Source organism: Elaeis guineensis, chromosome 9 (assembly GCF_000442705.2).
Source record: "Elaeis guineensis isolate ETL-2024a chromosome 9, EG11, whole genome shotgun sequence".
Lineage (NCBI taxonomy): Eukaryota > Viridiplantae > Streptophyta > Magnoliopsida > Arecales > Arecaceae > Elaeis > Elaeis guineensis.
The window spans coordinates 40,461,836-40,487,416 of NC_026001.2; the positions used below are offsets into that span (position 1 = coordinate 40,461,836).

Genomic DNA, 25,581 nt, shown 5'->3' on the forward strand with positions numbered 1-25,581 from the left:
GTCGTTTTGATAAAAACCAAAAAAGGTTGGCATAAGAAGGCACAAGAGGCTTTCTCTGCACTTCATTGTTATTTGGGCAAGACAAGTAGCGAACCACACAACTGCCTTGAGTCTATCGGAATGTGTTCAGTCGGTTCAAGTTGGTTCCAGACCTATTTTGACATGTATGGTTGTAATATTTGATACTGCATCAGAATGATTTAGTACGCCTTGAGTTAGGCGATTTTGGTGGAATGGCTGCCAATGGTTTGAGATGTCATTTTTGTTTAAGAACATCACCTGCTTCCACTTGAGATGCATTGGGTTTGACCATGAATGCTTCTAAATCTATGTAAAATGAATATCAAAAAATTTTGTAACGGTTGCTTTTAAAGAATTGCAAGATTTCATTATAATTTTAATTTTTTATATACACTCTTAGATATCAATTAGGAAAATAAGAATTTAGAGAAGCCACAATATCACTATAAGATCCAAGGTTCGTGGTCTCAGTACTGGACCCCATATTGATACTATCTTATTATAGTATTAGTATGCAATATGATACAAGATAGCTAGGCATACCAAATGTTGGTACGATACAAGATTGCATGCCGGTATGGTACGATACCTAGCGGTATGGCAAACCTTGGTAAGATCTAGGCATCAACCATTCCAAGATGGCATGAACCCTTTTGTGGATTAGCTTTGAGAGCACATGCAACAATCACATGCATAGGAAATGTTAATAATAGGACAATTTGATGTTGATGTAGGGTTCTGCTCAATAGGGTTCTCTCATCTCATCTAAAATGCATAAGATGTTCTTCCTTACTACAACTATTCATTCAAATGCCAATAAAAAAAACACTATCATGAAGGTGTCAATGAAAGGTCCTAATACCTTAATATGATGTGCATGAATTTTGGTAAAATCAGATTGTTATTGGTCAAAGCATCAAAAGCATTCATAAGGTTCATATAAAATGTGAAAATCGCATTTTACTTATCTTCCAGATGGATTTAGATTGAGTGGTTCTGCACTTCATGTTAATTTTAAGAAATAACTAACATTATTAGCAACATATTAGTTCATTTGTGGTGTAAGAAACTATTATTGACAGTGATTTATGGCCCAACTACTGAAGGACCTATGCCTTGTGCTATTTTTTATTTTGTGCCCAATTGGCTCGACTGAATTACCAAATCCTAGTCAATATCTCAACCTGTAATGTAACTTGAAATGAATTAGGATTAGTCCATAATGTTGGTAGACTTGTCAAGATTTCTGATGCAAACTACATTCATTGCATGTTGGTTTTCATGGTTTGTGGTTTAGTGTCCTCAACTTTTGATTCCACTATCTGCTTATTGAGATATCTATCATCTAGATTACTTGGTATTAAATCAATTGCCTGAGTGATCACTTAGGTGCTTAGGTGATTGTTCCATTGGATTGTAGGCTTGGTCCATCTCTTTGAGTTTTGAGTGGTAACCTTGCTCTCAAGTTCAATTTTTATATTCAATTCTACTGAACAATAAGATTTCATGAAGTCTTGTTGGTTTTTCTTAGTTCAAGTGATAACTTATTAGGCTGTTACCATGGATATGCCTACAATATAAATGGAATTCACATGTTGCTTTGGCCACAATCACATTGCAAATATCTCCATGTAAGATCTGCACTTGAAGATGCTTCCTTTTTCTACTCTTCTTGGTATTTAGCTTTGGAAATGCCATCATAACATCATGCACTTTTTTTTTATGGCGATAGATTGCTTTCCTCATCCTATTTTCCATTCAAAATGGAATTTTTATACGTCTGTTAGTCCTTCTTGGACTATTACCAAGTTGATGCATTCATGTGGCCAAGAAAAAGATGCATCTGAGTCATATGCTCTCCATGTATAAAATAGCATATTGATACTTAACTTTTTCCATATAAATTATTGTGTGTAACGATCTTTTTCAATCACCATTTCCTTTTATTTTCATCTTCAGGAGGAACATCTTAGTTGCTATTTTATTTTCAGAAATAGGAAAATAGAAATTTTATTTCTATTCTATTTCTAAATTTTAAAAATAATAGACAAGTTTAGTGTAGTTAATTATTTAAAAAAACATAAGCATGATAATTATGGCCAATGTAGTGATAGTGGTGTTGGAGATAGTGGAAGTTGTAGTAGTGAGGCAATAGTCTTTTGGTGGTGTAAAGGCTGTGTTGGTGACAATGGTGTAGCAGGTGTGATGGGGGTGGTTGTAGTGGTGGCAGCAACGGTAGTGGCAGTGACGGCATCATTGGCAATAGTGAAGATGATAATGGCAGTTATGGTGGTATTCATAATGACAATAGAGGTGGTGATGACCATGGTGGCGGTGGAGACGATGATGGCGGTGGTAGTGGTGATGGGGTGGTGGTTGAGACAATGATAGTGGCGGCGACAGCGATGGCTGCGATGGTAGAGGTGATGTTTGTTGTAGTAGTAAAAGATATGAATTTCTTGAGCGAAAGTAAGAATTTTCTACTTTCATTTTTTTTAGAAATGATGAAATTGTATTTTGAAAAATAGAAAATTAAAAATAATACCACCAAACTTATTCTTTCCTTACTTTTTGTGATTTTGTTTTCAAAGTAAAAAATAAGAAGTAAAAAAACTGATGCAAAATAATAGGCCCTTAGTTGTTCTATTGTGGCCTACAGTTTCAATAATTATCTGGGCTTTTGTCTTGATCCATAAAACCTTAAGATGCATTTGTCTTGAGAAGTTAGGTGACTCGATTTGAACTCTTATGATGTTTGCCTGTTGTATTGAAGAGACTGAACTTGTCTTCTCGAATATGCAAGACCTAGGCTAATATATTGCATGTTCTCTTGCAAGTGTTTTTTCCTTGAGTTCTCCTTATAGTCGATTCAAGGTTTTCTCATGGTTCCCTTTAGGTTCCATCATTTGGGTGTACATCTTAATAATTTATGAAGCTTAACACTCCTTATAGAAACTGTTGGTGCAGAATTCCGCCGACACCGGAGAAGTTGGAGTCGAGGGGATCGCGTCCGCCGTCGGGACCTGCAAGGAAAGTCTAAACCGGAGTTGGGGGTGCTCTGGCAAGACCCTCCGATGCTTCAAGTCAGTACTCTGCCTGAACAGAAATGGAGCACTCGAATGGAATTTTAGCAGAGTTTTGAGATAGAGTTTAGAACTTAAAGAAGAACGTATCTGGAGGTCCCTTTTTATAGACGGAGAGCATAACTGATTGACAGCGACGTCTGTAACCGCCTGGTAGAAGACCGTTCGGGGCTACGTGAGTTTGTTACAGAGAGTGGAGTGGTGTCCGTTGTCGCGACTTGCCAGAGAGTGGAGTAGGATAGTGGCCATTGTCGTGACTTGCCAGGGAGTTCGGGCCTGACAGCTGAAGCTCGGTTGTGACGTCTGATGGAGCGAAATGGCTCTCTGGCTCAGCAATCCAAGAGAAGTTCGGATGTTTCCGAGGTTGCTGACGAGTCTACTATTGTCGGATGCCTTGGGCGCTGATGCTACAGACGGGAGTCATCTACTGTAGAAGCTCGGATGGGGACTTTCTGTTGGTGAAGTCCGGTAGAAGTCCGATTGCCAGAGAAGTCCGTCTGGGATTTGCTTGATGTGGAAGCTCGTCTGAAGATTGTCCGTCAGAGGTCCAGTTGCATGAGGAATCCGGCAGGGGTCGTCCGACAGTGGAGTTCGGATGGCGTTGTGGAGGTTTGTCCGCTGGAAGAGTCTTGAGGACACTGTGGAAGGTCGAATGTTGGAGGAGTCCGGGATTCAATTCTGCTGTAGAAGTTCGAACGGAGTCCGGCTTTTGTAGGAGTCTGGATGAAGTCCGCTTATTGTAAAAGCTCGGATGAAGATCGGCTGTCGTGGAAGCTCGGATGGAGACTTCTTATTGTAGAAGTTCCGCTGTTGGAGAAGCTCGGTCATTGACAAAGTTCGGAAGAAGATCGGAGTAGAGATCCCGCTGGTGGAGCCTGTCCGTTGTAGAAGTTCGTTTGTGATCCATCCACTGTAGAAGTTCGGACGGAGTTCGACTCTTATAGGAGCTCGGATGAAGTCCACCTGCAATAGAAGTTCGGAGTAGAGGTCCGGCTGGTGGAGCCCGTCCGTTATAGGAATTCGTCTGGAATCCATCCGCTGTAGAAGTTGGCTGGGATCCGGCTCTCGTAGGAGCTCGGATGAAATTCGGAAGGCGGTCGACCGCCGTAGAAACTTGGATGGAGTCTGGTTACTGTAGAAGTCCTGCTGTTGGAGAAGCTCGGATATTGACGAAGTCGGAAGAAGTTCGGAGTAAGGTCATTCGTGGCCGGTAGAAGTCCGGAAGAGATTCGGAGAATAGTCGATCACTGTAGAAAATCGACTGATAGTGAAGCTCGGAGAGCGTTTGGAGCAGTCCGGTAGATGAATGAAAGAGCTCATTATCGGAGAAGTCCGGATAGTATTATGGAAGCTCGGACGATCAGGGAAGTTCAGAAAGACGCCACACAAGGTCGGAAGCCGGAAGAGCCTTGGAAGGGTCGGCCTTTTACGAACTTCGGCTGGGGGTATTTTATAGCCAACACCAGTCTCCCTACTTTCGAGATCGGATTCCGAATGAAGGAAGTACAGAGAAATTTTCACAGTCGAAGTTGCCTTCCTCGATTTTTGTGCTCGGTTGTTTCCAGATATTTTGGCGTTTGGCGTGCTGGTGCTGGAGCCTTTTCAAATCGAGGCGATCCGAAAAGATTTTTTGGGATTCTCGTTGGAGCGTTGCTCTAGGTATGGTGCAATAATGGTTCTGTCAGTCGTCGGCCGCTTTTAGCCGCCTGCCATGATGAGTGGGACACGTGACGGTTGTAGATCGGCCAGAGGAGATCTGCGATCATTATTCCGTCGGACCTCGTCACCTATTTAAACCTGCCTCCTTCCTTCAGGGTCTCACTTTGCCTGAAAGTTTCTTCGGTCCCTCCTTTCTGAGAGTTCCGTTCTTCCCCAGCATCCTTTTTGGCCTTAGGCATTCTTCGAGTCGTCTCCATCTCTGCATCTCTGCATCCTTCGGACCAGCCTAGGTTAGTCCTAGAACTCTCCTTTTTTTTTTTCTCTGCTGTTCTTCTTCCGTTTCTCCTCCACATTTCACCTGTTCGATTTTTCACGAACGTCCCGTTTCTTATTTTTCCCAGTTTTTTCGGGATTTTTAGGATTTTCACTTGATTCAAAATGTCCTCCAACACTTCCTCCTCTAGTAGTTCTAGGAGTTCGTCCGCTCCAGCCCTCCAAAATTTTAGTTCTATAGATGAACCTCGTCCGATCTTTGTACCAGACACCATCCCCAGCTCTCTGACTTCGAAGAACTCTCACTGATTAGGATTCAGTACGGGGTTCCTCCGGAGTACGAGCTGGAGCTTCCCGGGCCGACTGGCTGGGCTAGCGCTTCTCCCCCGACTGCTTCTGTTTATACCAAGAAGCTTTCCGCGTCGGGCTTCGATTACGCTTCCACCTTTTGTCATTGCTCTTTTTCGCTTCTTAGACATTTCTTTAGTCTCTGTAGCGTCGAACTCCTTTAGATTTCTGATAGGATTTCTTTCTCTCTGTAGCTTAGCTGAAGTTCGGCCCACCCTTTCTCTAGCGCCAATTTTGTTGGTGTAGAATTCTGCCGACACCGGAGAAGTTGGAGTCGAGGAGATCGCGTCCGCCGCCGGGACCTGCAAGGGAAGTCTAAACCGGAGTTGGGGTGCTCTGGCAAGATCCTTAACGCTTCAAGTCAGTACTCTGCCTCAATAAAAATGGAGCACTCGAATGAAATTTTAGCAAAATTTTGAGATAGAGTTTAGAGCTTAGAGAAGAACGTATCTGGAGGTCCCTTTTTATAGATGGAGAGCGTAATTGATTGACAGCGACGTCTGTAACCGCCTGGTAGTGGGCCGTTCGGGGCCACGCGGAGTTTGTTACGGAGAGTGGAGTGGTGTCCATTGTCGCGACTTGCCAGAGAGTGGAGTAGGGTAGTGGCCATTGTCGTGACTTGCCAGGAGTTCGGGCCTGACGGCTGAAGCTCGGTTGGGACGTCTGATGGAGCGGAATGGCTCTTTGGCTCAGCAATCTAAGAGAAGTTCGGATGTTTTCGAGGTTGCTGACGAGTCTATTGTTGTCGGATGCCTTGGGCACTGATGCTACAGACGGGAGTCATCTCTGTAGAAGCTCGGATGGAGACTTTCTGTTGGTGAAGTCCGGTAGAAGTCTGATTGCCAGAGAAGTCCGTCTGGGATTTGCTTGATGTGGAAGCTCGTCTGAAGATTGTCCGTCGGAGGGTCCAGTTTCATGAGGAATCCGACGGGGGGTCGTCCGACAGTGGAGTTCGGATGGCGTTGTGGAGGTTTGTCCGCTGGAGGAGTCTTGAGGACTCTGTGGAAGGTCGAACGTTGGAGGAGTTCGGGATTCAATTCTGCTGTAGAAGTTCGGACGGAGTTCGGCTTTTGTAGGAGTCTAGATGAAATCCGCTTATTGGTAGAAGACCGCTCGGAAGCTCGGATGGAGACTTCTTATTATAGAAGTCCCGCTGCTGGAGAAGCTCGGTCATTGACGAAGTCCGAAAGAAGTTCGGAGTAGAGATCCTACTGGTGGAGCCTGTTCGTTGTAGAAGTTCGTCTGTGATCCATCTACTGTAGAAGTTCGGACGGAGCCCGGCTCTTGTAGGAGCTCGGATGAAGTCTACCTGCAATAGAAGTTCGGAGTAGAGGTCCGGCTGGTGGAGTTCGTCCGTTGTAGGAATTCGTCTGGAATCCATTCGCTGTAGAAGTTCGGTTGGGATCCGGCTCTCGTAGGAGCTCGGATGAAATCCAGAAGACGGTCGACCGTCGTAGAAACTTGGATGGAGTCTGGTTACTGTAGAAGTCCTGCTGTTGGAGAAGCTCGGACATTGACGAAGTCCGGAAGAAGTTCGGAGTAAGGTCGTTCGTAGCCGGTAGAAGTCCGGAAGAGATTCGGAGAATAGTCGATCATTGTAGAAAATCGGCTGATAGTGAAGTTCGGAGAGCGTTTGGAGCAGTCGGTAGATGAATGGAGGAGCTCATTATCGGAGAAGTCCAGATGGTATTATGGAAGCTCGGACGATCAGGGAAGTTCAGAAAGACGCCACACAAGGTCGGAAGTCGGAAGAGTCCTGGAAGGGTCGGCCTTTTACGAACTTCGGCTGGGGGTATTTTATACCCAACAGAAACCATTTTACCCATCTTCAAGGACTGACATTTGCTTTGTGGATAAATTTTGTCATGATTCCTCATATAACCAAGTTCTACATAGGATAAACAAATTTATAAAGTAATTGGAGATTCTGCTCTAGGACCAAAAAAATTTTTGGTTTGATGTACTGAAGCAATTTGGATCAATTATTCCTCAAAAAGGTAAAAGAACGAAGACAAGAACACGTTTTTTTGGAAGTATCCAGATTTTGTTATACATCCAATTTTCCTTTTTTTGAAGGAAATCATCAATAGGTTTGCTTAAAGAAGAAGTGATGGGGTGGCAAGGGTTCCTTCTCTTGCCCTTGCTCTTGAAGATACTACCCTGCCCCTGCACCCCCTTCCCCTTGCAAAAATAAATAATAAAAGGGGAAAATGTTCATCTTTGCTTATTCAAACACTTGAGTGTTGGTCATGATGCAACAATACTTGAACATTGTTTCTAGCACACACATAGAAAATCATAATGGGTGAAAGAGTCAGGTTAAGGGGTGTTTATATCAAGTTTTCACACCATGGAGGGCTTCAAGTGCTTGTTGAAGATGAAGGGAAGAGATGTTGGGCCCACAACATGTTTTGTAGCACAATGGAATGAGATCATAACCAATAATTCACTAAATGACCATGATTTAGTGTTTAGCCTAATATGTCTTGTGGCAACATTAGTTACCAAATGAAGGTCTTTTTATTGACCCCCTTTACCATGCCTTCTGTTTTTATCATATAAAACTAAAATAGTAAACAGATTTTAATGTTCACATAGCATGTTTACTCAAAAAAGAATACAATATTCACACAGCTATAGCATGTACGATGTTTGTTGCGGTGCCATGATTACTTGGAATTTCTACTTGGTTCTTAATAAGTGTCTGGTCATGGCAGTTTTAGAGGAGAGTGTACATACTACAATGAAGTCTTAGGAAGGGATAAGAATATGATTGCTCTTATGTAGCATTTTGGGTGTTCCAGTTTGATGTAATTTTAAGGAGAAATAAAGAAAACTTTGGCCACGATTCGGCCTTCTGTTGTTCTCTATCCCTTGTTCCCTCAATCTTTGTCAATCTCTGACTTCTTTCCTCCTCTAGTTCTGCTTGTTTATTCTTTATTCTATTTGCAATTGCTACTGATTTTATTCTATTCAATTTATTTTTATATTCATTTTTTAGCGAATCTGGTTGAAAATCTATAATGGAGTTTTTAGTTAAGCCCTAAATCTCTTAGGTTGCTTATGCTGTCATCTTCCCTCTCCAAAAAGCTGAGCGTAGAAATTTTGATATACCATTTACACATTATTGATTTTCTTATTTACTTTCTTGTTCTTCGGATTTAGATAGCAAGCAGTGAAATTATTTAAAACTGCAAGCTGTTCCTACTCTAGGGGTCGTTTTATGCATTGCAGACTAACCTTCACTGGTCCTGCATCATTTGGTGTTAGGCCACACTTGCTACTTCTTTCACCTTCTTTCTCTTTCTTTCTTGGGTCTCTAATCTCATTTTCCCACCATAGTCTCCAAAACCTCATTAAACAATCGGTTTGAGGCCTTTGTCCAAGACTATGAGGTCTCGAAACAGCAAGTTGCCCATCTGTGAGAGCACATTGGTAAAATCTTTCTCAGATGACATAAAGCAAACTCTTCCATCGTTGGTCCTTAACATTGAAAACCCTAGGGCTCAAAGACATCAAAATTGGACAGTGATCTATAGGTCATCCTTGATTTTCATGGAGCAAGACTTCAGATGATTGATTTTCATGATGGACAGTGATCTAGAGGTCTTCCTAGATTAGATTTTATGGTCTTAAAGCTACTTTGAGTGGTATCAACTTCCAGAGGAGCATTGAATTTTATTTGCTGAAATAAGGTTGACGGTATATATGGTGGACCAAACATCTGTAGCTGCATTGTGCTACCACCTATAATAAAAGCAGCCATGACTCATTAATTCATGCCTCCTAACAATCAGCTATATGGCCTAGCAACTAGATCTGAATTTCCATGGATCAAGGAAGTTCTGTTCTGAATGCATTGCTGGTTTGAACCTGAAATCTCCTCCAAACTAACTACCAATAGGTTTTACACATTTATGGCTTCTGTGAAAATTGTAAATCAAGAAAGAAACTAAGAGATCAGTCCTAACAATTTCTTTTTCTTTAAAATTTCTTAAGATTTGAATGTCTAACACCAGGATTAAGCTAATTGAATACACAAATAGGCTCCATAGTTGATATCAAGAAGCCAGCATGAAGTCATGAACCGTGAATAGGGTGCAAGTTCAAAATCCATGGTGAAAATCTCATGCATCACTCATGAAGGATACGATGATTCTCTGTACAATGCCCAAATTGGCAGGTAAAGCTTGCAGATAAGGCCTATCTTATTGCCATCACTTGCCTTGAATAGAAGGCCAAAGTGGTTGCCTCAGCAGAAGACAGTGACGAAGAAAAGAGTGTCAGCAGTGAGGATGACGAAATACTTCATTGCATTATTCTCTAACCTCTTTTGACGGCACAACATGAAGATGATTATGAATATTGGAGGTGAAGCAATGTTTTCTAGATGAGAAGATGGTGTAAGGGACAGCTATAAATTAGTGATTTGTTGGGGTAACTTCATTAATGTAATCCCTAGAGATGCTTTTCGAATGTTGAAGCTAAAGATTGAGTCACAACCTAAGCCCTATAAGGTTAGGTTGTGTGATGGCTAATCCCAAAGTCCAAAAGGTGTATGGTCACTTATTTGATTGGAGGGCCTATGGATTGTGCAGTGTGATGTGATGATAGTTAAAACGTGTCACATATTTCTAGGATGACCATGGCTTTTTGACTAGAAGGTGCAGCATGATGGCTTTGCAAAGACATACTCCTTCCAGCATGGAGACCTTAGAACGATAGAAGCACCCACCAAGAATCTTCGACCAATGAGTTTAGAGTATATGGTCAGGATATTCCTTGTAGAATGTGCCAGCGTGGGTCAAGGTGGCTTGTTGTGTCCCTTCCCTAACTCCAGGGGTTTGAGTTTCTAAAGGAAGGGGGAGATTGATGCAAAAACTTTTGAAGATTACTTTTGTGCACCAAGGCATGATGTAATGGGTGAGAGGATTAGTTTGCTAGGTGCACTTGTATAAGGTTTTTACATAATGGTTGAGTCTATCTGCTGTAATTGAGTCCTAGATAGACTAAAAATTAGAAAGGAATAGTGGTTGATTGGTCTTGTAATTGACCTGGTTTTGGGCATAGAATGGTGATGTATGCTGAAAAGTTTTAGAAGAAATAAAGAAAAGTTTGGCCAAGGCCTCAGATTTCCTTTCTCCCTCTCGCTTGTTCCTTCTATGTCGATCAAACTCCCTCTTCTTCATCTTCTAATCTTGCTGCTTTGTTTTTTCCTGCTGATGTTGTTTAGTTTGGCTGTCGGATTTCAGTCAATGAATACTTAATCTGTACTTTATGGTTTGTTAGATTTTATGTGTCCATATATTTCATTATTTCTCTTAAGTAGTACTCCTGACTCCTCCGTCGGTAATTTCTAAAATTAAATTTGCTGCATTCTGTTCATTTTTGTGTTCATTACTTGCTAAATTACGGCAGTAAATCTACTACAGGCTTCTCAGCTTAGACCTAAAAATCCTAGGGCTGAATTTTTTTAATCAAGCATTTGCCCATAAATTAGGTTTTGTTCTTTGTTGTTTGGCTCTCAGGAATTAAACAGCAAAAAATTAATTGCCTTTTATCCCAAATTACCCTATTCCAGTAGTCCACTTATGCATCGTGGGCAACTCGGTGTGGTCTTGTATCTCCCCACCCAAGTTAACCACCTTTATTTCCTAATTTATCTTATGCAGAAATGTCTTCCCTTATAATTCCTTGAAAGATGGTCCTTGAATTAATGAAAAAAGCCATGTGTCACTTTTCCTTTTGTTTAATCCTTGACTAGTTAGCTCTTATGAGAACTGAATTATTTCTGCACCTGTAGCCACCCTCTCCCCCCAAAATCGCATGCGCGTGCACACACACACACACCAAAAAACAAGAAGAAAAAGGAAAAGGTAGAAGAGGAAAAGATTAACTACTAATCAACCCTGTAATATCGTATTATATTAAACTAAGGCTTTTCCCAAGACTACTCTAGAAAAAAACCATCCTTGTCATTCTCCTAAGGCTTAACATCTAATAGTAATGTCCAAAGTTAAGGAAAATAACTCCTAATTCTACAGGGTGATTATAATTGAGTGCTTGTTGGGTAATTGATTACAAACTACAGGTGCTGCAACACCTCTTCATGAAACAGATATATCTACTGAATAGATTTGTGTTTTCTCATGTCTTCTTTCAATCTCATTTGTGATTTTGTTGATACTGTTGGCTGTGGTATTAAAGAGCAAAGTTCTAGAGATAGCAGATACGAGCCAGAAATGAGAAGAAACAAGGAAAATGATTTACACAGCTGTGAGGGATGTAGAGAAGTTGGTGAATAAGGACAATGATGAAATTTTTATATTTTAACAGTATCATGTTTATTTTGTTTATATATTTTTAAGGATAACTTAAAAAAAATTGTCATAAAGAATGAAAAGCATCTTGCTCTATAATAAGGAAATCTCCTAGTCTATAAATTACAAAACCATGGGAACAATTTCTTTTCTCTGCCCCCAATCTCTCTAGGCGCTGAAATGTTACCCTGTATATTCATGATATTTTATTTTATAAAGCAGCAGGAATTGATGCACCTACCATCTTTACAGACTTTATCCAGCACAGACCAAAAACCTGTACTCTGATAGTCCTCTCTTACACAATGAACATGTGCACCATACTGCTCAGACCTGGGTGGCTACATTATTTTTTAATTGATTTTATATGTCAATAAAGGGGATGACCAAAAGATTCTTTTTTGTTTGACCAATAAGGACTGTTAATTTTTTTCTCTTGCTAATATGGTTCATATATCGTCTCTGAACTTAAAATTGATGTTTTTGATATTGGTTTTCTAGGGTGCCAACCATAGGTGGAAGGGAACTAGATCTTCATCGACTCTTTATGGAGGTTACATCACGAGGAGGTATTGAAAAGGTATTCACTAACAGCTAGATCTTCATCAACTCTTTATTTTTGGTACTGATTTATTAATTAATTTATATGTTTTAAATTTGGCATGTCTTAATATCTGTTGAATGATGCCATTATTTCTGAAGCTTGTGTCTCAGTAACTCTAAGGTGCTGGATATAAATTCAATAATGAATTGGAGAAATCACATCGACATTAGCTACTTGCTTGCTAAATAATGATCTTATTATCTTGGTCTATCATAAAGGAAAATCTGAAACACTCATAAATGATATATATGTCTGGAAGATTTGAAGTATTAGAAGTTCTTTCCTTTATTGGATTTGTCCTTATATTACCATGTCCATAACATGCACCAATAATGTAGTTTATTCCCTATTTGTTCATCCAGACAGTCCCTTACCGAGTGTGGTTCCTCTTGTATTTACTAGGGTTTATAGCTGCTGTCAATCTTACCATATTCAAGTTCTATATGTTTAATGACAGTTTAGCTTTTCATGTTACTATTAATGTCTCTAACATACCGTTGTTGGTATCTTATTTACAGTCATGACTGGTGTAATATTTAAAAATTAGAATTTTCTCACAACACATCAATCTAGGAAAATGGGCAGATAGTTCCATTTCTAAATGCTCGCATAAATGCCGATAAGGGATTGCATTAAGATTTCTGCTTCACCGACATTAAGGAGGGGCAGTCAATTGGTGAATATGCTTAATATTAATAAGATCTTGTGGGATAGAGTGGAGACTGGAAATTTGCTTATGGATGGTCCTCCCCCTCCCTGCGCAATTTATTAATTCTTGATATAACTACTATATGTTCACTGTGGACATTATCTATCATCCTAGGGATACTGGCTTGAATAATGATTAGTCTAAAACTTTCATAGATTCAGCCACTAAGAAGTTTGGTGATAAATATCTGGCTTTTTCCCCATCTGTTTATAATATTCTGTTTTTTGAAGTGGTGGGCAAGCTTGAATCACATGCAAATCATTTGGAATGGCATAGATGGAAAATTCATCATATGAATAGCTTAAGCTTTGAAGAGACTGAGTGAAATCCTTTTCAAATTTGATCTTCCCTATCTTACATTAACTATAGCTTATGTTATTCATTGTACAAATAGCTTAAGTTCAGCACCAAAAATCTAGTTTGGAGTTTGTTTGACCAGATGGTTCAAAATGATTAATTATATTGTGTCTCATAGCCTTGATTCACTTTTTCATTTTAATGCTAATGCTAATAGTTTTCAATTACCATGATACTCTCTTGCCAGCAATTTATGATAGCTTGCATAAGAATTAGTATTGATCATCATTGAATGCAAGGTTGGTTCTTCCAATATCGGTGCTCGTATTGGTCAATTGGCGTCATGGTTTGGTAATGCCCCTATGTCGTTCCATGCGGGGTCGGAACCAACATAATAGAGAGAGTGGAGGAGAGGGAGAATCAGAGAGAGGAAGAGAGAGAGGCAAGGAGGCCGGCAGTGGCTGCTGGGGGGTTGCGGAGGCCCTCGAACGATCAAAAGAGCGGCTTCGGTCATAGTGAAGTTGGCAATCCTGTTTTACCAATTTCACATTGAGTCAACAAAAATAAAAAAGATCGAAATAATGGTGAATCTCCCTGTTTCCATTTGGATAAAGGGTAGAGCTTCAGCAGCCTCGGCAGCCCACCGATAGCCTTGGTGGCCCTTCGGCGGCCTCGCCGGCTTTTCCTTTTCCTTTCCTTCCTCTCTCTTTTCCTCTCTTTCCTTCTCTCCTCTTGTCCTTGCTGGTGTCTGGTTTCAAACATTGGAATCATCTCAGTTTGCTACCAGTATAGTTCGACATGGTTCGAGTCGGATGGTTCGGGATGGTTTTGCCATCCATGATTGAATGGTTCTTCTTTAGCATTTGCATGTCTATATGCTTGGCTTTGAAATTGGGGACTAAGATAAATTCTTTATGGTCACGTATTGAATATCTTTTCCTCTTTGTTTCTTGTCTGCTCCACTATTGATTTTGATCTAATGTACTGTTACTTGGTGTGTGTGTGTATGTGCATATATATATATATTATTAATTTGGATAACTATATCATTTTTGAAATTCTAAACCAACAGCTGATTCTTTTCTATCACGAGGCATCGTTAGCCAGTATATTTTAACTGGATCCATCCAAAATCATAGAATGTTAAGGTTATAACTCTAGGAATTTCTTTGTAGTACATTTTTTAATTTTTTTTATGCATATTACTTATGCTACATTTGCTCTCTATTTGTTGTGTCCATGTTTAGTGGCATACTATCTGCATCATGCCAAATAAAATATCATTAAACAGCAAACTGTTCTAACAAAAAAGAAAAACCAACAAACTGAGTGCCAAAGCTCTCATCATAATGGTCCAATAAGACATAAAGGACAACATGAAAGAATAATGCCCTACAAGCCAATCGCATATGGGATGTGATGGAGTGTTTTTCTATAATTTGTGTTTCAAACTCATGTAATTAACATTGTTATTTAATAAAATAGGCTTTTCGATTTATTATATGCTACATCTTATTGTTGTTTTTAAGATTATAATGAACCAATAGATTTTGACAATGATTTTAGGGCCGTGATGAGATTATGCCAGTGAGACCTAAACTTTTGATAGCCATAACCTAAAATATTTTTAGTCATTGATTCATTGAGTCGGAGATCAATGATACCGGTAAGACTGGCACGTCCTATGTATGCTCAATGATGAGGGTGGTTGATCTCACAACCTTTTATGTAGTGATACTAATATAAGGATATGGGTGCTCATTAGAGAATGAGTTCACTGAATAGACCTACGAGAGAACATCTGATAGAGTTTTATTTACATATCAGCTGATGATTATCTAGTGGGAGTTGTGTAACTGATCCCTTGATATGAGATTATCATGGTAACTTGTGTACGTGAATTCATGTTTTGGTTCACTTCCTAACTTGATTCTTTGATCTTTGTATGGGGTGTTCTGGATGTGGAGTATGCATGGAGGTTATGAGTGATCAATAAGAGATCAGTCACTCCTAATAAGGAGAGCGAACATCTGATGTGATCTTATAAGTTGATGATTCTGAAAGTCTTTGATCAAAGTAGGATGATAATTAGAAAGAAATTTTTAATGTATCATCAACTGAATCATCACTTTTTGATCGAGATACATTTAGATAAGCAATTGGGCTTGATATGATTCCATGTCCACGGTTCATCTAGGATGTTGTTTGACTGAAGAATTGAATTGCATGGTAACTTGTCACTGAAGGATATTTTGGTCATTTTCATTAAATTTCATCTTTTTTTGGGTAGTCATGATATGTTGCTGAACGTCAATCTTGACTTGTGGACTCATTAGAATTAAAAGAGTTTAATTCGAAAATTAATTAGAAAGAATTTTAGTTAATTGGGACTCTTGAGCTGACCTATCTGATCGTATTAGGGTTGGATCAAGAGTCTGTGTCTACTGCTGGCTAGATTTGAAACTCAATAGGTCATACATTTTGGAATTTGATTTTGATCTGATTTAATTAGGATTTAATGTAAATCCTAGGGGTTAATTTGATATGCTAGCACATTGTATTAATCCAAGTTTCTAATTAGGTTAAGTTCAAAGTGTTTGAGCTAAACTGAACCTGTTGCCTTTGACCTGATTGGATTAGGTCTATTTTAGTTAAACTCCTATCCAACTTGGAAGAGTTTCAAGTGTGGAAGGACTCCTCCATGCTACTCTGGTTTCACACCAAAAAATAAATGCCGCCACCCTCTTTTTAGCATTGAAAAAAGGAAGAGTCTTTCTTCTTTAAGACTCTTAACCCTTCTTAAATTTTCTCAGTTTCCTTTATTGTCACATGCCTAAAATAAATATGGGAATTATGGGGCGTAGAAGAGGAAGAGTCCTTCTGTATGAAGCCTCTTCTGCGCCACTTAGTTCATCAAAGAATTTATTTCTCTGCGTGAAGATGTGGAGCGCCCCTTGGGTCTCTTTACCATCTCTTCTTCACCTATTTAAATGGGGTACCTCTTATGGGATAAGGGCTGAATTTTGGTGAAAAATCAGAGGCCTTGGCGTGTGATAAGAGAGGAAAAAATATGAAAAAAATCTAAGGAAAAGATAAGAAAAAAATTGAGAGGAAAAATAGAAGGGAGGTGAAAAAAATAGCAAGTGTGGTGTGCTTGTCCTAGGGTTTGATTTTTTCATATGTTGGAGCACAAAATCAAATCCTAGGTTGTGAGATTTCTGGAGAGAATTCTCTTGACGTGATTCTAGTGGTGAAATCGAAGACAGTAGAGTGTTGGTGCGATCGTTCTTCGAGTTCGAAGCCGACGGTGTTCTTGTGAAGAAAAAACTGCAGCGGTGCACCGGTTGGGAAGGACCTTGACCATCTTCCGTGTGGATCACCGTTTGAGGACTTCTATTTTGGAGTCTCGTGAAGATCACTTTCTTATCATACTACTCGTCTGAGAAAGTATAAGTTTTTATCTTTTTGCATGCTTGAATTTTGTTTTGTTCAACATCTACAAGGTGATTCTAGGGTTTGGGTTTCGGTTTGACAGTTTTAATTATTAAAGCTTTCCATTTGCATGTTTAAAAATTTTAAAAATTCACATTCCGCTGCGTGACCGAAACCCATCACAACATACTACCAAGTGACAAGGTGCAAGCTCAAAAAACTACCAGTGCAAGCCCGAAAACAAAGAAAATATGTTTGGAGAGTAGTTTCATGTCAAGGAGCTCAAAAGTAACAAAAAGCACCCCTTCTAACCCAATAAGTTTACAAAATGCCAAACAATTACAAAATGTAGGCTCTTCTTGTGTTCAAAAAAGATTTGCAGATACCAGTGGTAAGTTATAGAGATTTGGCTCTTTTGCACAAATGGATAGTTAAAAATCAACCCTAAAAATTATTGGAGGATAAAATACATACTGATGGATCAAAAGATGTCTTGGATTTTGATATATGCAACAAAAAAGAAGTGTCAAGGGAGATAATGAGGCTTGCACGGTCCTCTCCACATTATTCTCTTGCCTCTATAGTGTACTGCAGATTCGTTGATGAGAATTTGCAGGAAATTCTCTTCATAGAAGTTATTCATTGCATGAGGACGTGCTGGTGCAGCCCCTTTCTTCAGGCAAATTATAAGCAATCAAAGGCTACTACTTTAATTGAGGATTAAGTCCTGGTATCTAGTGGATTTTATTGTATCATACTGATAGGGTACTGATGTCGGTTTACCCCTCCGAACTGCTACATAATGACACATGGTAAATCATTGCGTTAATGCCATGCCACCAGCAAAAGGCATAAGGCATGTTGATGCAGTATCATATCTTAATGGTCTTTACCACAGTGGTAAGATATTGATCAACTTTGGACAGAATCTTCTTGCTGTGTAGTGGCAAAGCCAAGTGGAGGCTGGAGGATATCTTTTGTAATAATTGCCTGCTCCACTCCCCAAGTTTTAAATTTCCAGTTCTCATGGCCCACCTTTCACTAAAACAGTCTTAGTTTAGTGCAGATCCCACAGCTAAACACATACTAATCCCTCCCCCTAAATATTCTTCATCACCGGCTCCTAAATCTCAAAATATATGCATCACATTGGAGCCTAAAATCTCTTCCAACTGAAGTTAGTAAGTTAATTTTATCACTTTTGGGGCAGAGAGGGATTTGTTGATATACAATCACTATATGGAGTTTGGTTATCTAGGGGAATGATCTATTATCTGTTTTCTTATGGGTAACATTTTCATATTTAAACATGGCTCAAAAGGTGTACAAATGCTCCGAGCTTCTCCTAGCTTTGTTTAAAGATCCTAATCCCTACAACAGGGAGTTCTGGATAAAAAAGGTTGTCCAAGTGTTAAAGTAGTGACAACTACTATGCCCATCTTCACCGATCTTAATCAAGAGACACTACTACTATTGCTACTACTAAATCTTCATAAATAAACATACAACTGCTACTGTTACTACTACTTCCGTATTCTTCAATCTTCATTAATAGACATCACGAGTACTAGAACCACTGTCCGTCTCCATCAATCTTCATCAAGAGACTGTACTACTATGTCCATCTTCATCAATCATCATCAAGAGACACTGCTACTACTTTGTCCATCTTCATCAATCTTCATCAAGAGACACTTCTTCTACTATATCTTCAGGACATCTTTGTCAAGAGGCAGAAACTAGAGGGTGTACCATTTTAGATCCAAAATTCTCTCTATGATGCACCAATTTGTTGTCATTTTTCCTTCTCTTTTATCATGTATATCCATTTTTATTATATCTACCATGTGGTTTTAAAGTGTTACAATGGGTGCAGTGCTGACCCTGAGATTATTTGAGATTCCTTTTTTTTCTGTTCTTCAGCTGTTGAAAAAGATAATAAGCACAACTTAAAATAGTTTTTCTTTAACCACATTGATCGTTGAGTCAATGTAATCAAATAGATACTAATTATGACTTATAAGAATGATAAATTTGGCTCCCACCCCCAAAGGGAAATCATAGTCTCAACCTTCTTTCTGAGTGCAAATAAACCTCTATAACTTGACCTGGTTAGATAATACACAATGTGGGTATATAGGTGATGAGGACAGTCCCTTGCTTTGATACCATGTCCTTGAGATGTTGACATGATGCATTACAATATTGCAGTGATCTCAAAATAGATGTACTATCCATAGATGAATAGAGACTTAATGAGTAGGATTATCTTTTAACAAGAAATCCTGACACATTATATGATGAAAGTGTAGAGCGTTAAAAAGAGAAGAATATGTGCAATAAAAACTCCCAGTTAAAAATGATATAGTTGTGATTTTATATGCTTTCTTACTTTCTAGTATCCATGACAAAATCCCTTTCTCTTGTTGCATTGCATTCTTTTTCCTATGCATCTTATGCTCAGTGAAGAGGATCTTTTGACATGTTGGAAGCTAACAGCTATTGCAATGCATTTCTTTTACTACATCATTCCTTTATCATATTTTAGTTATTGCTATTTGTTTATTACATTATATCCAAATTCAGGACTCTGGATGTATAATGTTGATTGCAATATCAAATTTAAGCCATAAATCCCTTATGATCCAAAATATGAAGTTTGATTGCTTGTAAATGTGAGCATGAGCAAAGATGGTCTTTTGGGTTCATGAGCAACAAGAGAGAGGGAGTTGAAATGAGATTTGTTCGAGGGAATGACATTCTTCTTTTAGCTCAAAGTGACAAAGGAAATGGGACTATGGTAGGAAGAGGGAGGATCACATCATTTGGTTGTCCCTCCTAAGGAGATATTTGGGGGAGAAACTATGGATCTTATAAAACTAGGGAGAAGGAATCCTTGGTGTAACAGAAGTGATCAATTCAGTATTATGTTTTTCACCTTATGAAATGGATTTTGATTTTTCTTATGGCTGCCAAAGAATTGATTTCTACCTTCTGTTGTTTCTAGTGGTTGCATTAGCGAAACAGAGTCACTGTTCATGATATGGTATATTTTCAAAAAAAAAAAAAGAAAAGAGGAAGTGATAAAATATCCAGTTTTCCGGACCATTAAATGAAAAGCTCAGGGCAGACAAGTGTAAATTACTTATTTTCAAATGAATAAAGGCAACTTTAATGCAAGGAAACTATCAAATAGTTGCATACCTATGTCGAGAATAGCAGCAGTTTTTGTCCATCTGATTTGGTTATGTTGCCTTGGTGTTTGTGGGTGTTGATGTATTCAAGCACGGGTGTGCTTGTTAGTCAGTGTGCCTTTTACTATCTTATTCCTTTCTTGCATGATAACTAGGTTATGACTATAATTTCTAATTTTGAGGTCAGATTTTCAATTTCACTTTTGCTTGCACATGAGAATTTTACTGATGGTAGTTTGTTTCATATGATGTTTTGTGGTTTGTGCTCTGCTGAAAGGACAACCTTAAAAAGGTTTTTTTGCTAATAAATCTCTCTCTCTTTAGCTATCTATCTCTCATCATCTATATCATCTATAGTTTTGTTCAAGAATGTCTGTTTCTTTATGTTCAAACTCCTTGGTGTTGGAAGAAAACATTTTGATGATCTGTTCTTTTTTTTTTTTCAATTTTTTTGATCTATAGGCTTTCCTGCTACCAAATGATCTAATTTTATCAGTAATTTTATAATTTGTATCTTGATTTTCTCAATTTGCATAGATGATGAAATATCTACCTAACCCAATATCTTAATGCATTGTTAAACATAAGATTGGACCCTCCAAGAATATGTGAGGGCAGAAAATCAATATCCTAGATTTTTCTAAGTAATTGCAGCAATAAGGGCCAAAAAGTTGAGTATCCTTGCTTTAGGTTGTCATTTCAATGAAAAGCTATTGTTACCTTTTATTTTTTAATATTAATATACAAGTCAATGCTTAAGGAATGGTAGTTGAGGGACATATCCACTCCATATGTCACCATCCATAGAATCAGAGATTAGAGAGTGGCACATGGTGGTAAAATATTTTAGGTGTTTACCAAAGTATCTTGTAGTATTATTGGCTATCTTGAAGCATAGAAAACATGCCTGTCTGATGTTATAGAGAATGTCTCGCCGCAGTTATTCATATTGAAAATATCTTGTGCTTACGCATTGTTTGTTTGCCTGCAATTCTGTTGCATTCAGTTGAAATACAGGTTGCAATTGGAGTTGGAGCTGCAAAAAAATGATTTTGTTTGATTTTTTGTAATTGGAAACTGCAAATACAATGGCTACCATTTGGTTATATAATGCTGAAAGAGATAATAACCTTGCTAATGATCTGGTAAGTTTACCCCAGGAAATAGTTATCGCCTTATTTTTATAATTATAATAAAAGTAATATTGGATTATTATGATAACTATTATATTAGTTATATCACTAAAAAATAATTTGATGTTATAGTAATTAGATATGTTATTAAAATCATAATATATATTTATAATATATGTTTTTATAAACTAATTATGATTATTAGTATAATATTGGTATAAATTATAATAAGAATCATGAGGATATAATGATACTAATAATAATATCAAAATATGGTAATAAAATAAATATGTATGTTCATAATACTAGTTATATTGTTAACATTATAACAATAATTATTATAGTGCTTAAATATTATAAAGTTTATTTTCCATTATAGTAATTATGTATATTGTTATAATAGCAAATTTATATTTACTATTTTCAAATTAATTTGTATTATTTAATATGCTACAATGATATAATGTTGAAGTTAAATGGTAAGAGAGCGGTGAGGGGACTTCCTTGAGGGTTGCTTCCAATTGCAACAAATCTTATACTTGGAACTGCAGTCAATTTTGCCTTTAGCCCCAATTATAAGATTTGGACCCATTTTTTTAGTTCAAATACAACCTGCAGTTGCAATTGCAGGCATCCAAATGGTTGTTTTGGATGCCTGCATGCAATTGGACCTGCCTAATTGCAGGCAAGCAAAGAACCCTTTAAATCATTTTGATCTATTCTCACTAGCAAATTGGAATAACATCATTACACCATTTTGCACTGGATGCATGCATTATTTCCTAATAAGATTTTATTTCTCTGTCCTGCCATTGTGGTTTATAGGATGTGCAATGTGGTCCCAAGATATTTCTCCAGGGACAAGTTGAGATGCTTTAACTTGATCATGTGTTTATACTTAAACATCTGACATAATGGCTCAACAACCTTTTAAATCTCAAAAATAAATAAATTACCTGTCCTAAGTTCTTGTTTCCAAGTCACCAAAGTTTGCAGAAATGTCATAGTTCATGTTATATACAAGTGCTTAATCCATGCTTGATTGCAGGTGATTGCAGATAGGAGATGGAGAGAAGTAACTGCTGCTTTTAGTTTCCCCTCTACAGCCACAAATGCATCTTTTGTACTGCGCAAATATTACATATCTCTATTACATCACTATGAGCAGATTTATTTCTTTGGATCACAAGGATGGAGAGGTCTTCCAACTGGTCTGTACATGGGACATATGTTAGTTGTTTCTTCTGTTCTTTTCTCTAAGATTTATCATCTGTCATATTTTACTCTGCAGCTCCTTCGCACACACCTGCAACGTCAGTTCCATCTGAGAAGTTGATTGACCCTATGATGTCGTATCCTGAAACTCAGGCAGTTGCTCGGAAGCGTAGGAGAAGCAATGGTGAGTTGTAACTCATATATGTCATGACCTGAATTGCTTAAAATAATCAACTTGTTTCCATGAGGAGTCCTCTTTTGCTCCCTCCTATAACAAGTAAAATATGTTCTGTATCATCCATTCTAAACAGAGAGACACCAGTTAGTGAGCTCCATGAGCTTGAGATTGGAAACATCCAACCAATGAAGATCATTCTTCACTGGGATCAGAGGGGAGACAACTAGCATTCCTTCGTGGATTCTGGATTCATTTTCCAACAATATCTCTATGAGCATAGTTTGTCTTTGAATTAATTGTTTTATGATTCTTCTATATGTTATAGGTATATGAGGGTTTGTGCCATAATTACTCATCAGTTGCTTCCCTTGACTGCATTAGGTGTGTCCCCACCAACAAATCCTACAGTTGTTGGAGTAATCGATGGCAAATTTGAGTATGGCTATTTTGTCACTGTCACTATGGGCTCATTGAAGCTAAAAGGTGTCCTTTATCATACTCCTGAACAGACCATTGCCCAAGCACCACAATATTCTGGAGTTGCTGACAACAGCAATGCAAGGGATGTTCGCCGTCGCCGGCGTAGGAAGAAATTGAGTAAGAGAGACCCCACACATCCAAAGCCAAATAGGAGTGGATATAATTTCTTTTTTGCTGAGCAGCATGCGAGGCTTAAGCCACTGCATCCAGGAAAGGATAGAGAAATCAGTAAAATGATTGGAGATCTATGGAACAAATTAACTGAGGCTGAGAAAGCTGTAAGAACTAAGAAAACAATATCTAGGATGTTTCTGATAAAATTGAGAACTGGACATTCTAATTTGATCCATGAAATCTGAATTTCAGGTATACCAAGACCGAGGTCTGAAGGATAAGGAGAGATATAGAAGTGAAATGGCAGTATACAGGGAAAGATTGAAAACAGGCCAGGTTATTAGTGATGCAGTGCCCATCCAGCAGCGTCCTGCCGAGCCAGAGATAGCAGTTGAAGATGCAGAATTGAAAATGGAGGCAGATGAAGGTGACCTAACTCTAGGAAATCAAAATGATAGCAGTACTGAGGGTAGTGATTCCGAGGATAAAAAATCAGATGAGGGTTCAGAAATGGAGACATCACCTGAGGCTGGTGGAATCGCTACAGAGTCGACTAGTTTGGCAGATCCTTCAAATGAGGGAGATGAATTTGAACTGCGGAGGAGGAACAAAGTAAAATTGGAGAACGAGCATGACCTTCCAGGTTCCAGCGAGGGTGCAGAATCCAAAAAGTTAATGGAGTCATCAACTGATAAGCAGTGATTATAGGTGATATTGAACTTCAAATCAGACTGATTTTCTAATTGACATATAGCATTTCTTCCTTATCCTCGTACATCCAACAGAGTTTGTAGTTTTGGAATTATTCTTTTCTATTGGCAAGTTATGGATGGCAAACTTTTGAAGGTATTCTGGTGAAGGTGGCAAGTCAGCAAATAAAGAGTGGAAATGATGCTATCCTTCCCATGGCCGTAAGAAACGATCCCAGCAAATAAAGAGTGGAATTTGACAAGAGTCATAGGAAAAGGTAAAGAGGAAGAGATCTCTCTTTTCTTAAAAAAATTTAAAAGCCCATCTTTTTCTCAGGAATTTTTGATAAGGCCACTGACTGGTGACCAACTCAACGGGTGACCGGCTAAAGAAACTCTAATGCTCATCCACGCTTTGGTGATCTAGAATATTTCACATTTGTCATACAACATCCAAGTGCTTCGGACACGGGAGACGGGCCACTATCTACGCCAGCATGACACGCACAAACACGCTAGCAAAGACATCTGTACCAATGTCTGCATACAGAAGGAATTATCATAACAAGCTAGCACTGATCATGTGCAACTTATGAAGATTTATTAAACTCAGTGATAATATATTTTTCTAAAAGTTATAATGCAAGTACTACCATTTAGAGTCAAATTTGAGACACCGTCAAAGTTGAGAAGGGCGCCCACTTGCTAAGGCTAATGCAAGGGACAATATCAAATGATTGTTATTGCACATAAGAAGGGTATACCTATTTAAGCGTTTGATTGATATCCAGTAATTGAATAAACCGGCGTGAAAATACTGAAAGATATGGAATCATCGTAAGGAAATAAACTATTTGCTCAAGCTAGGGATGAGGACTCTAGATTAGTTTGTAATTTTTAGAGTTTGCTTGGAGTAAAACACCTTAGATTTAACTAATACAGTCTCTGGCGGCTGGTTCTAGCGAAAGAAAAGATAAATTATTATTATTATTATTATTATTATTATTATTATTATTATTATTATTATTTATTTCTTTTCACATGTTTCTAGTTGAAGCAAGGAAGCAGCTCAAAAGTGCTGAGATGAATTTGATGACCTTAGCCTTTGAATTTACTTAACGGGGCCCCAAACCAATAAGTTGGTGGGTTTCAAGATGGGCTTTGTTAAAAGATCCAAGTTTAGATGGTCATAGCGCAAATCGACCTGGATGAGGTCTGTCAGGTCCCCAATAAAGTTACGAAGAGCTTGAACAATAAAAGTTGCAGGTTGACCTGTTGAGTCAAGGGTATTACCTGCATCAAATGCAGGTAACACCAAAGTCAGGTGTTTATACCTTATCTCACCTATCCAATTAGTGGTCGAGAGCAAGCAGTATGTAAATTTAGTGTGACAAAATCAAAGCAGATGAGCTTACTTGACCCTTGTTGAATTGAAGAGAGTTTGATTACGACAAATTTCACCCCGTGTAGAGGTATAGACTGAAGGAGGATAATTTGGTTAAGAGTAGATCAAAAGCCTAAAACTTGGCCGCCAATCATAATATGTGGAAGTTGACCGAGGTGACTAAAGCAATCTTGAGGATAGTCTTGAATACTATAACTTAGACTGAAAAGGTATGATTACCATCCTGACAATTGCAGAAAGCTCCAATGATAAACGTACATAGCGAGAAAACATAGCACTGATTACCAAAACTACAAAGATGTGTAGTTATTATATGTTAGTATAAATTAGTGAAATTATATTCTGTAAAGAGGATCCTTTGAGAATCAATCCAATCAAAATACCTTTAATTTATCTTAATCTTTTATCTTAGGAGTAGACATAACGT

At 38.4% G+C, this 25,581-nt stretch overlaps 1 protein-coding gene across 1 annotated transcript in view; it reads left to right on the forward strand.

Annotated features, from left to right (window-relative positions):
• Positions 1-23,909, forward strand: part of LOC105034518 (high mobility group B protein 15) — a 98,745-nt gene extending 74,836 nt beyond the window's left edge. The window contains exons 2-6 of the mRNA XM_073243492.1: positions 12,206-12,284; positions 22,122-22,284; positions 22,365-22,472; positions 22,848-23,224; positions 23,313-23,909. Of these exons, the coding sequence (XP_073099593.1) occupies positions 12,206-12,284; positions 22,122-22,284; positions 22,365-22,472; positions 22,848-23,224; positions 23,313-23,762 (1,177 nt within the window). The 3' untranslated portion in view covers positions 23,763-23,909. The remainder of the gene's footprint in view (positions 1-12,205; positions 12,285-22,121; positions 22,285-22,364; positions 22,473-22,847; positions 23,225-23,312) is intronic.
• The last annotated feature ends 1,672 nt before the right edge of the window (positions 23,910-25,581 follow it).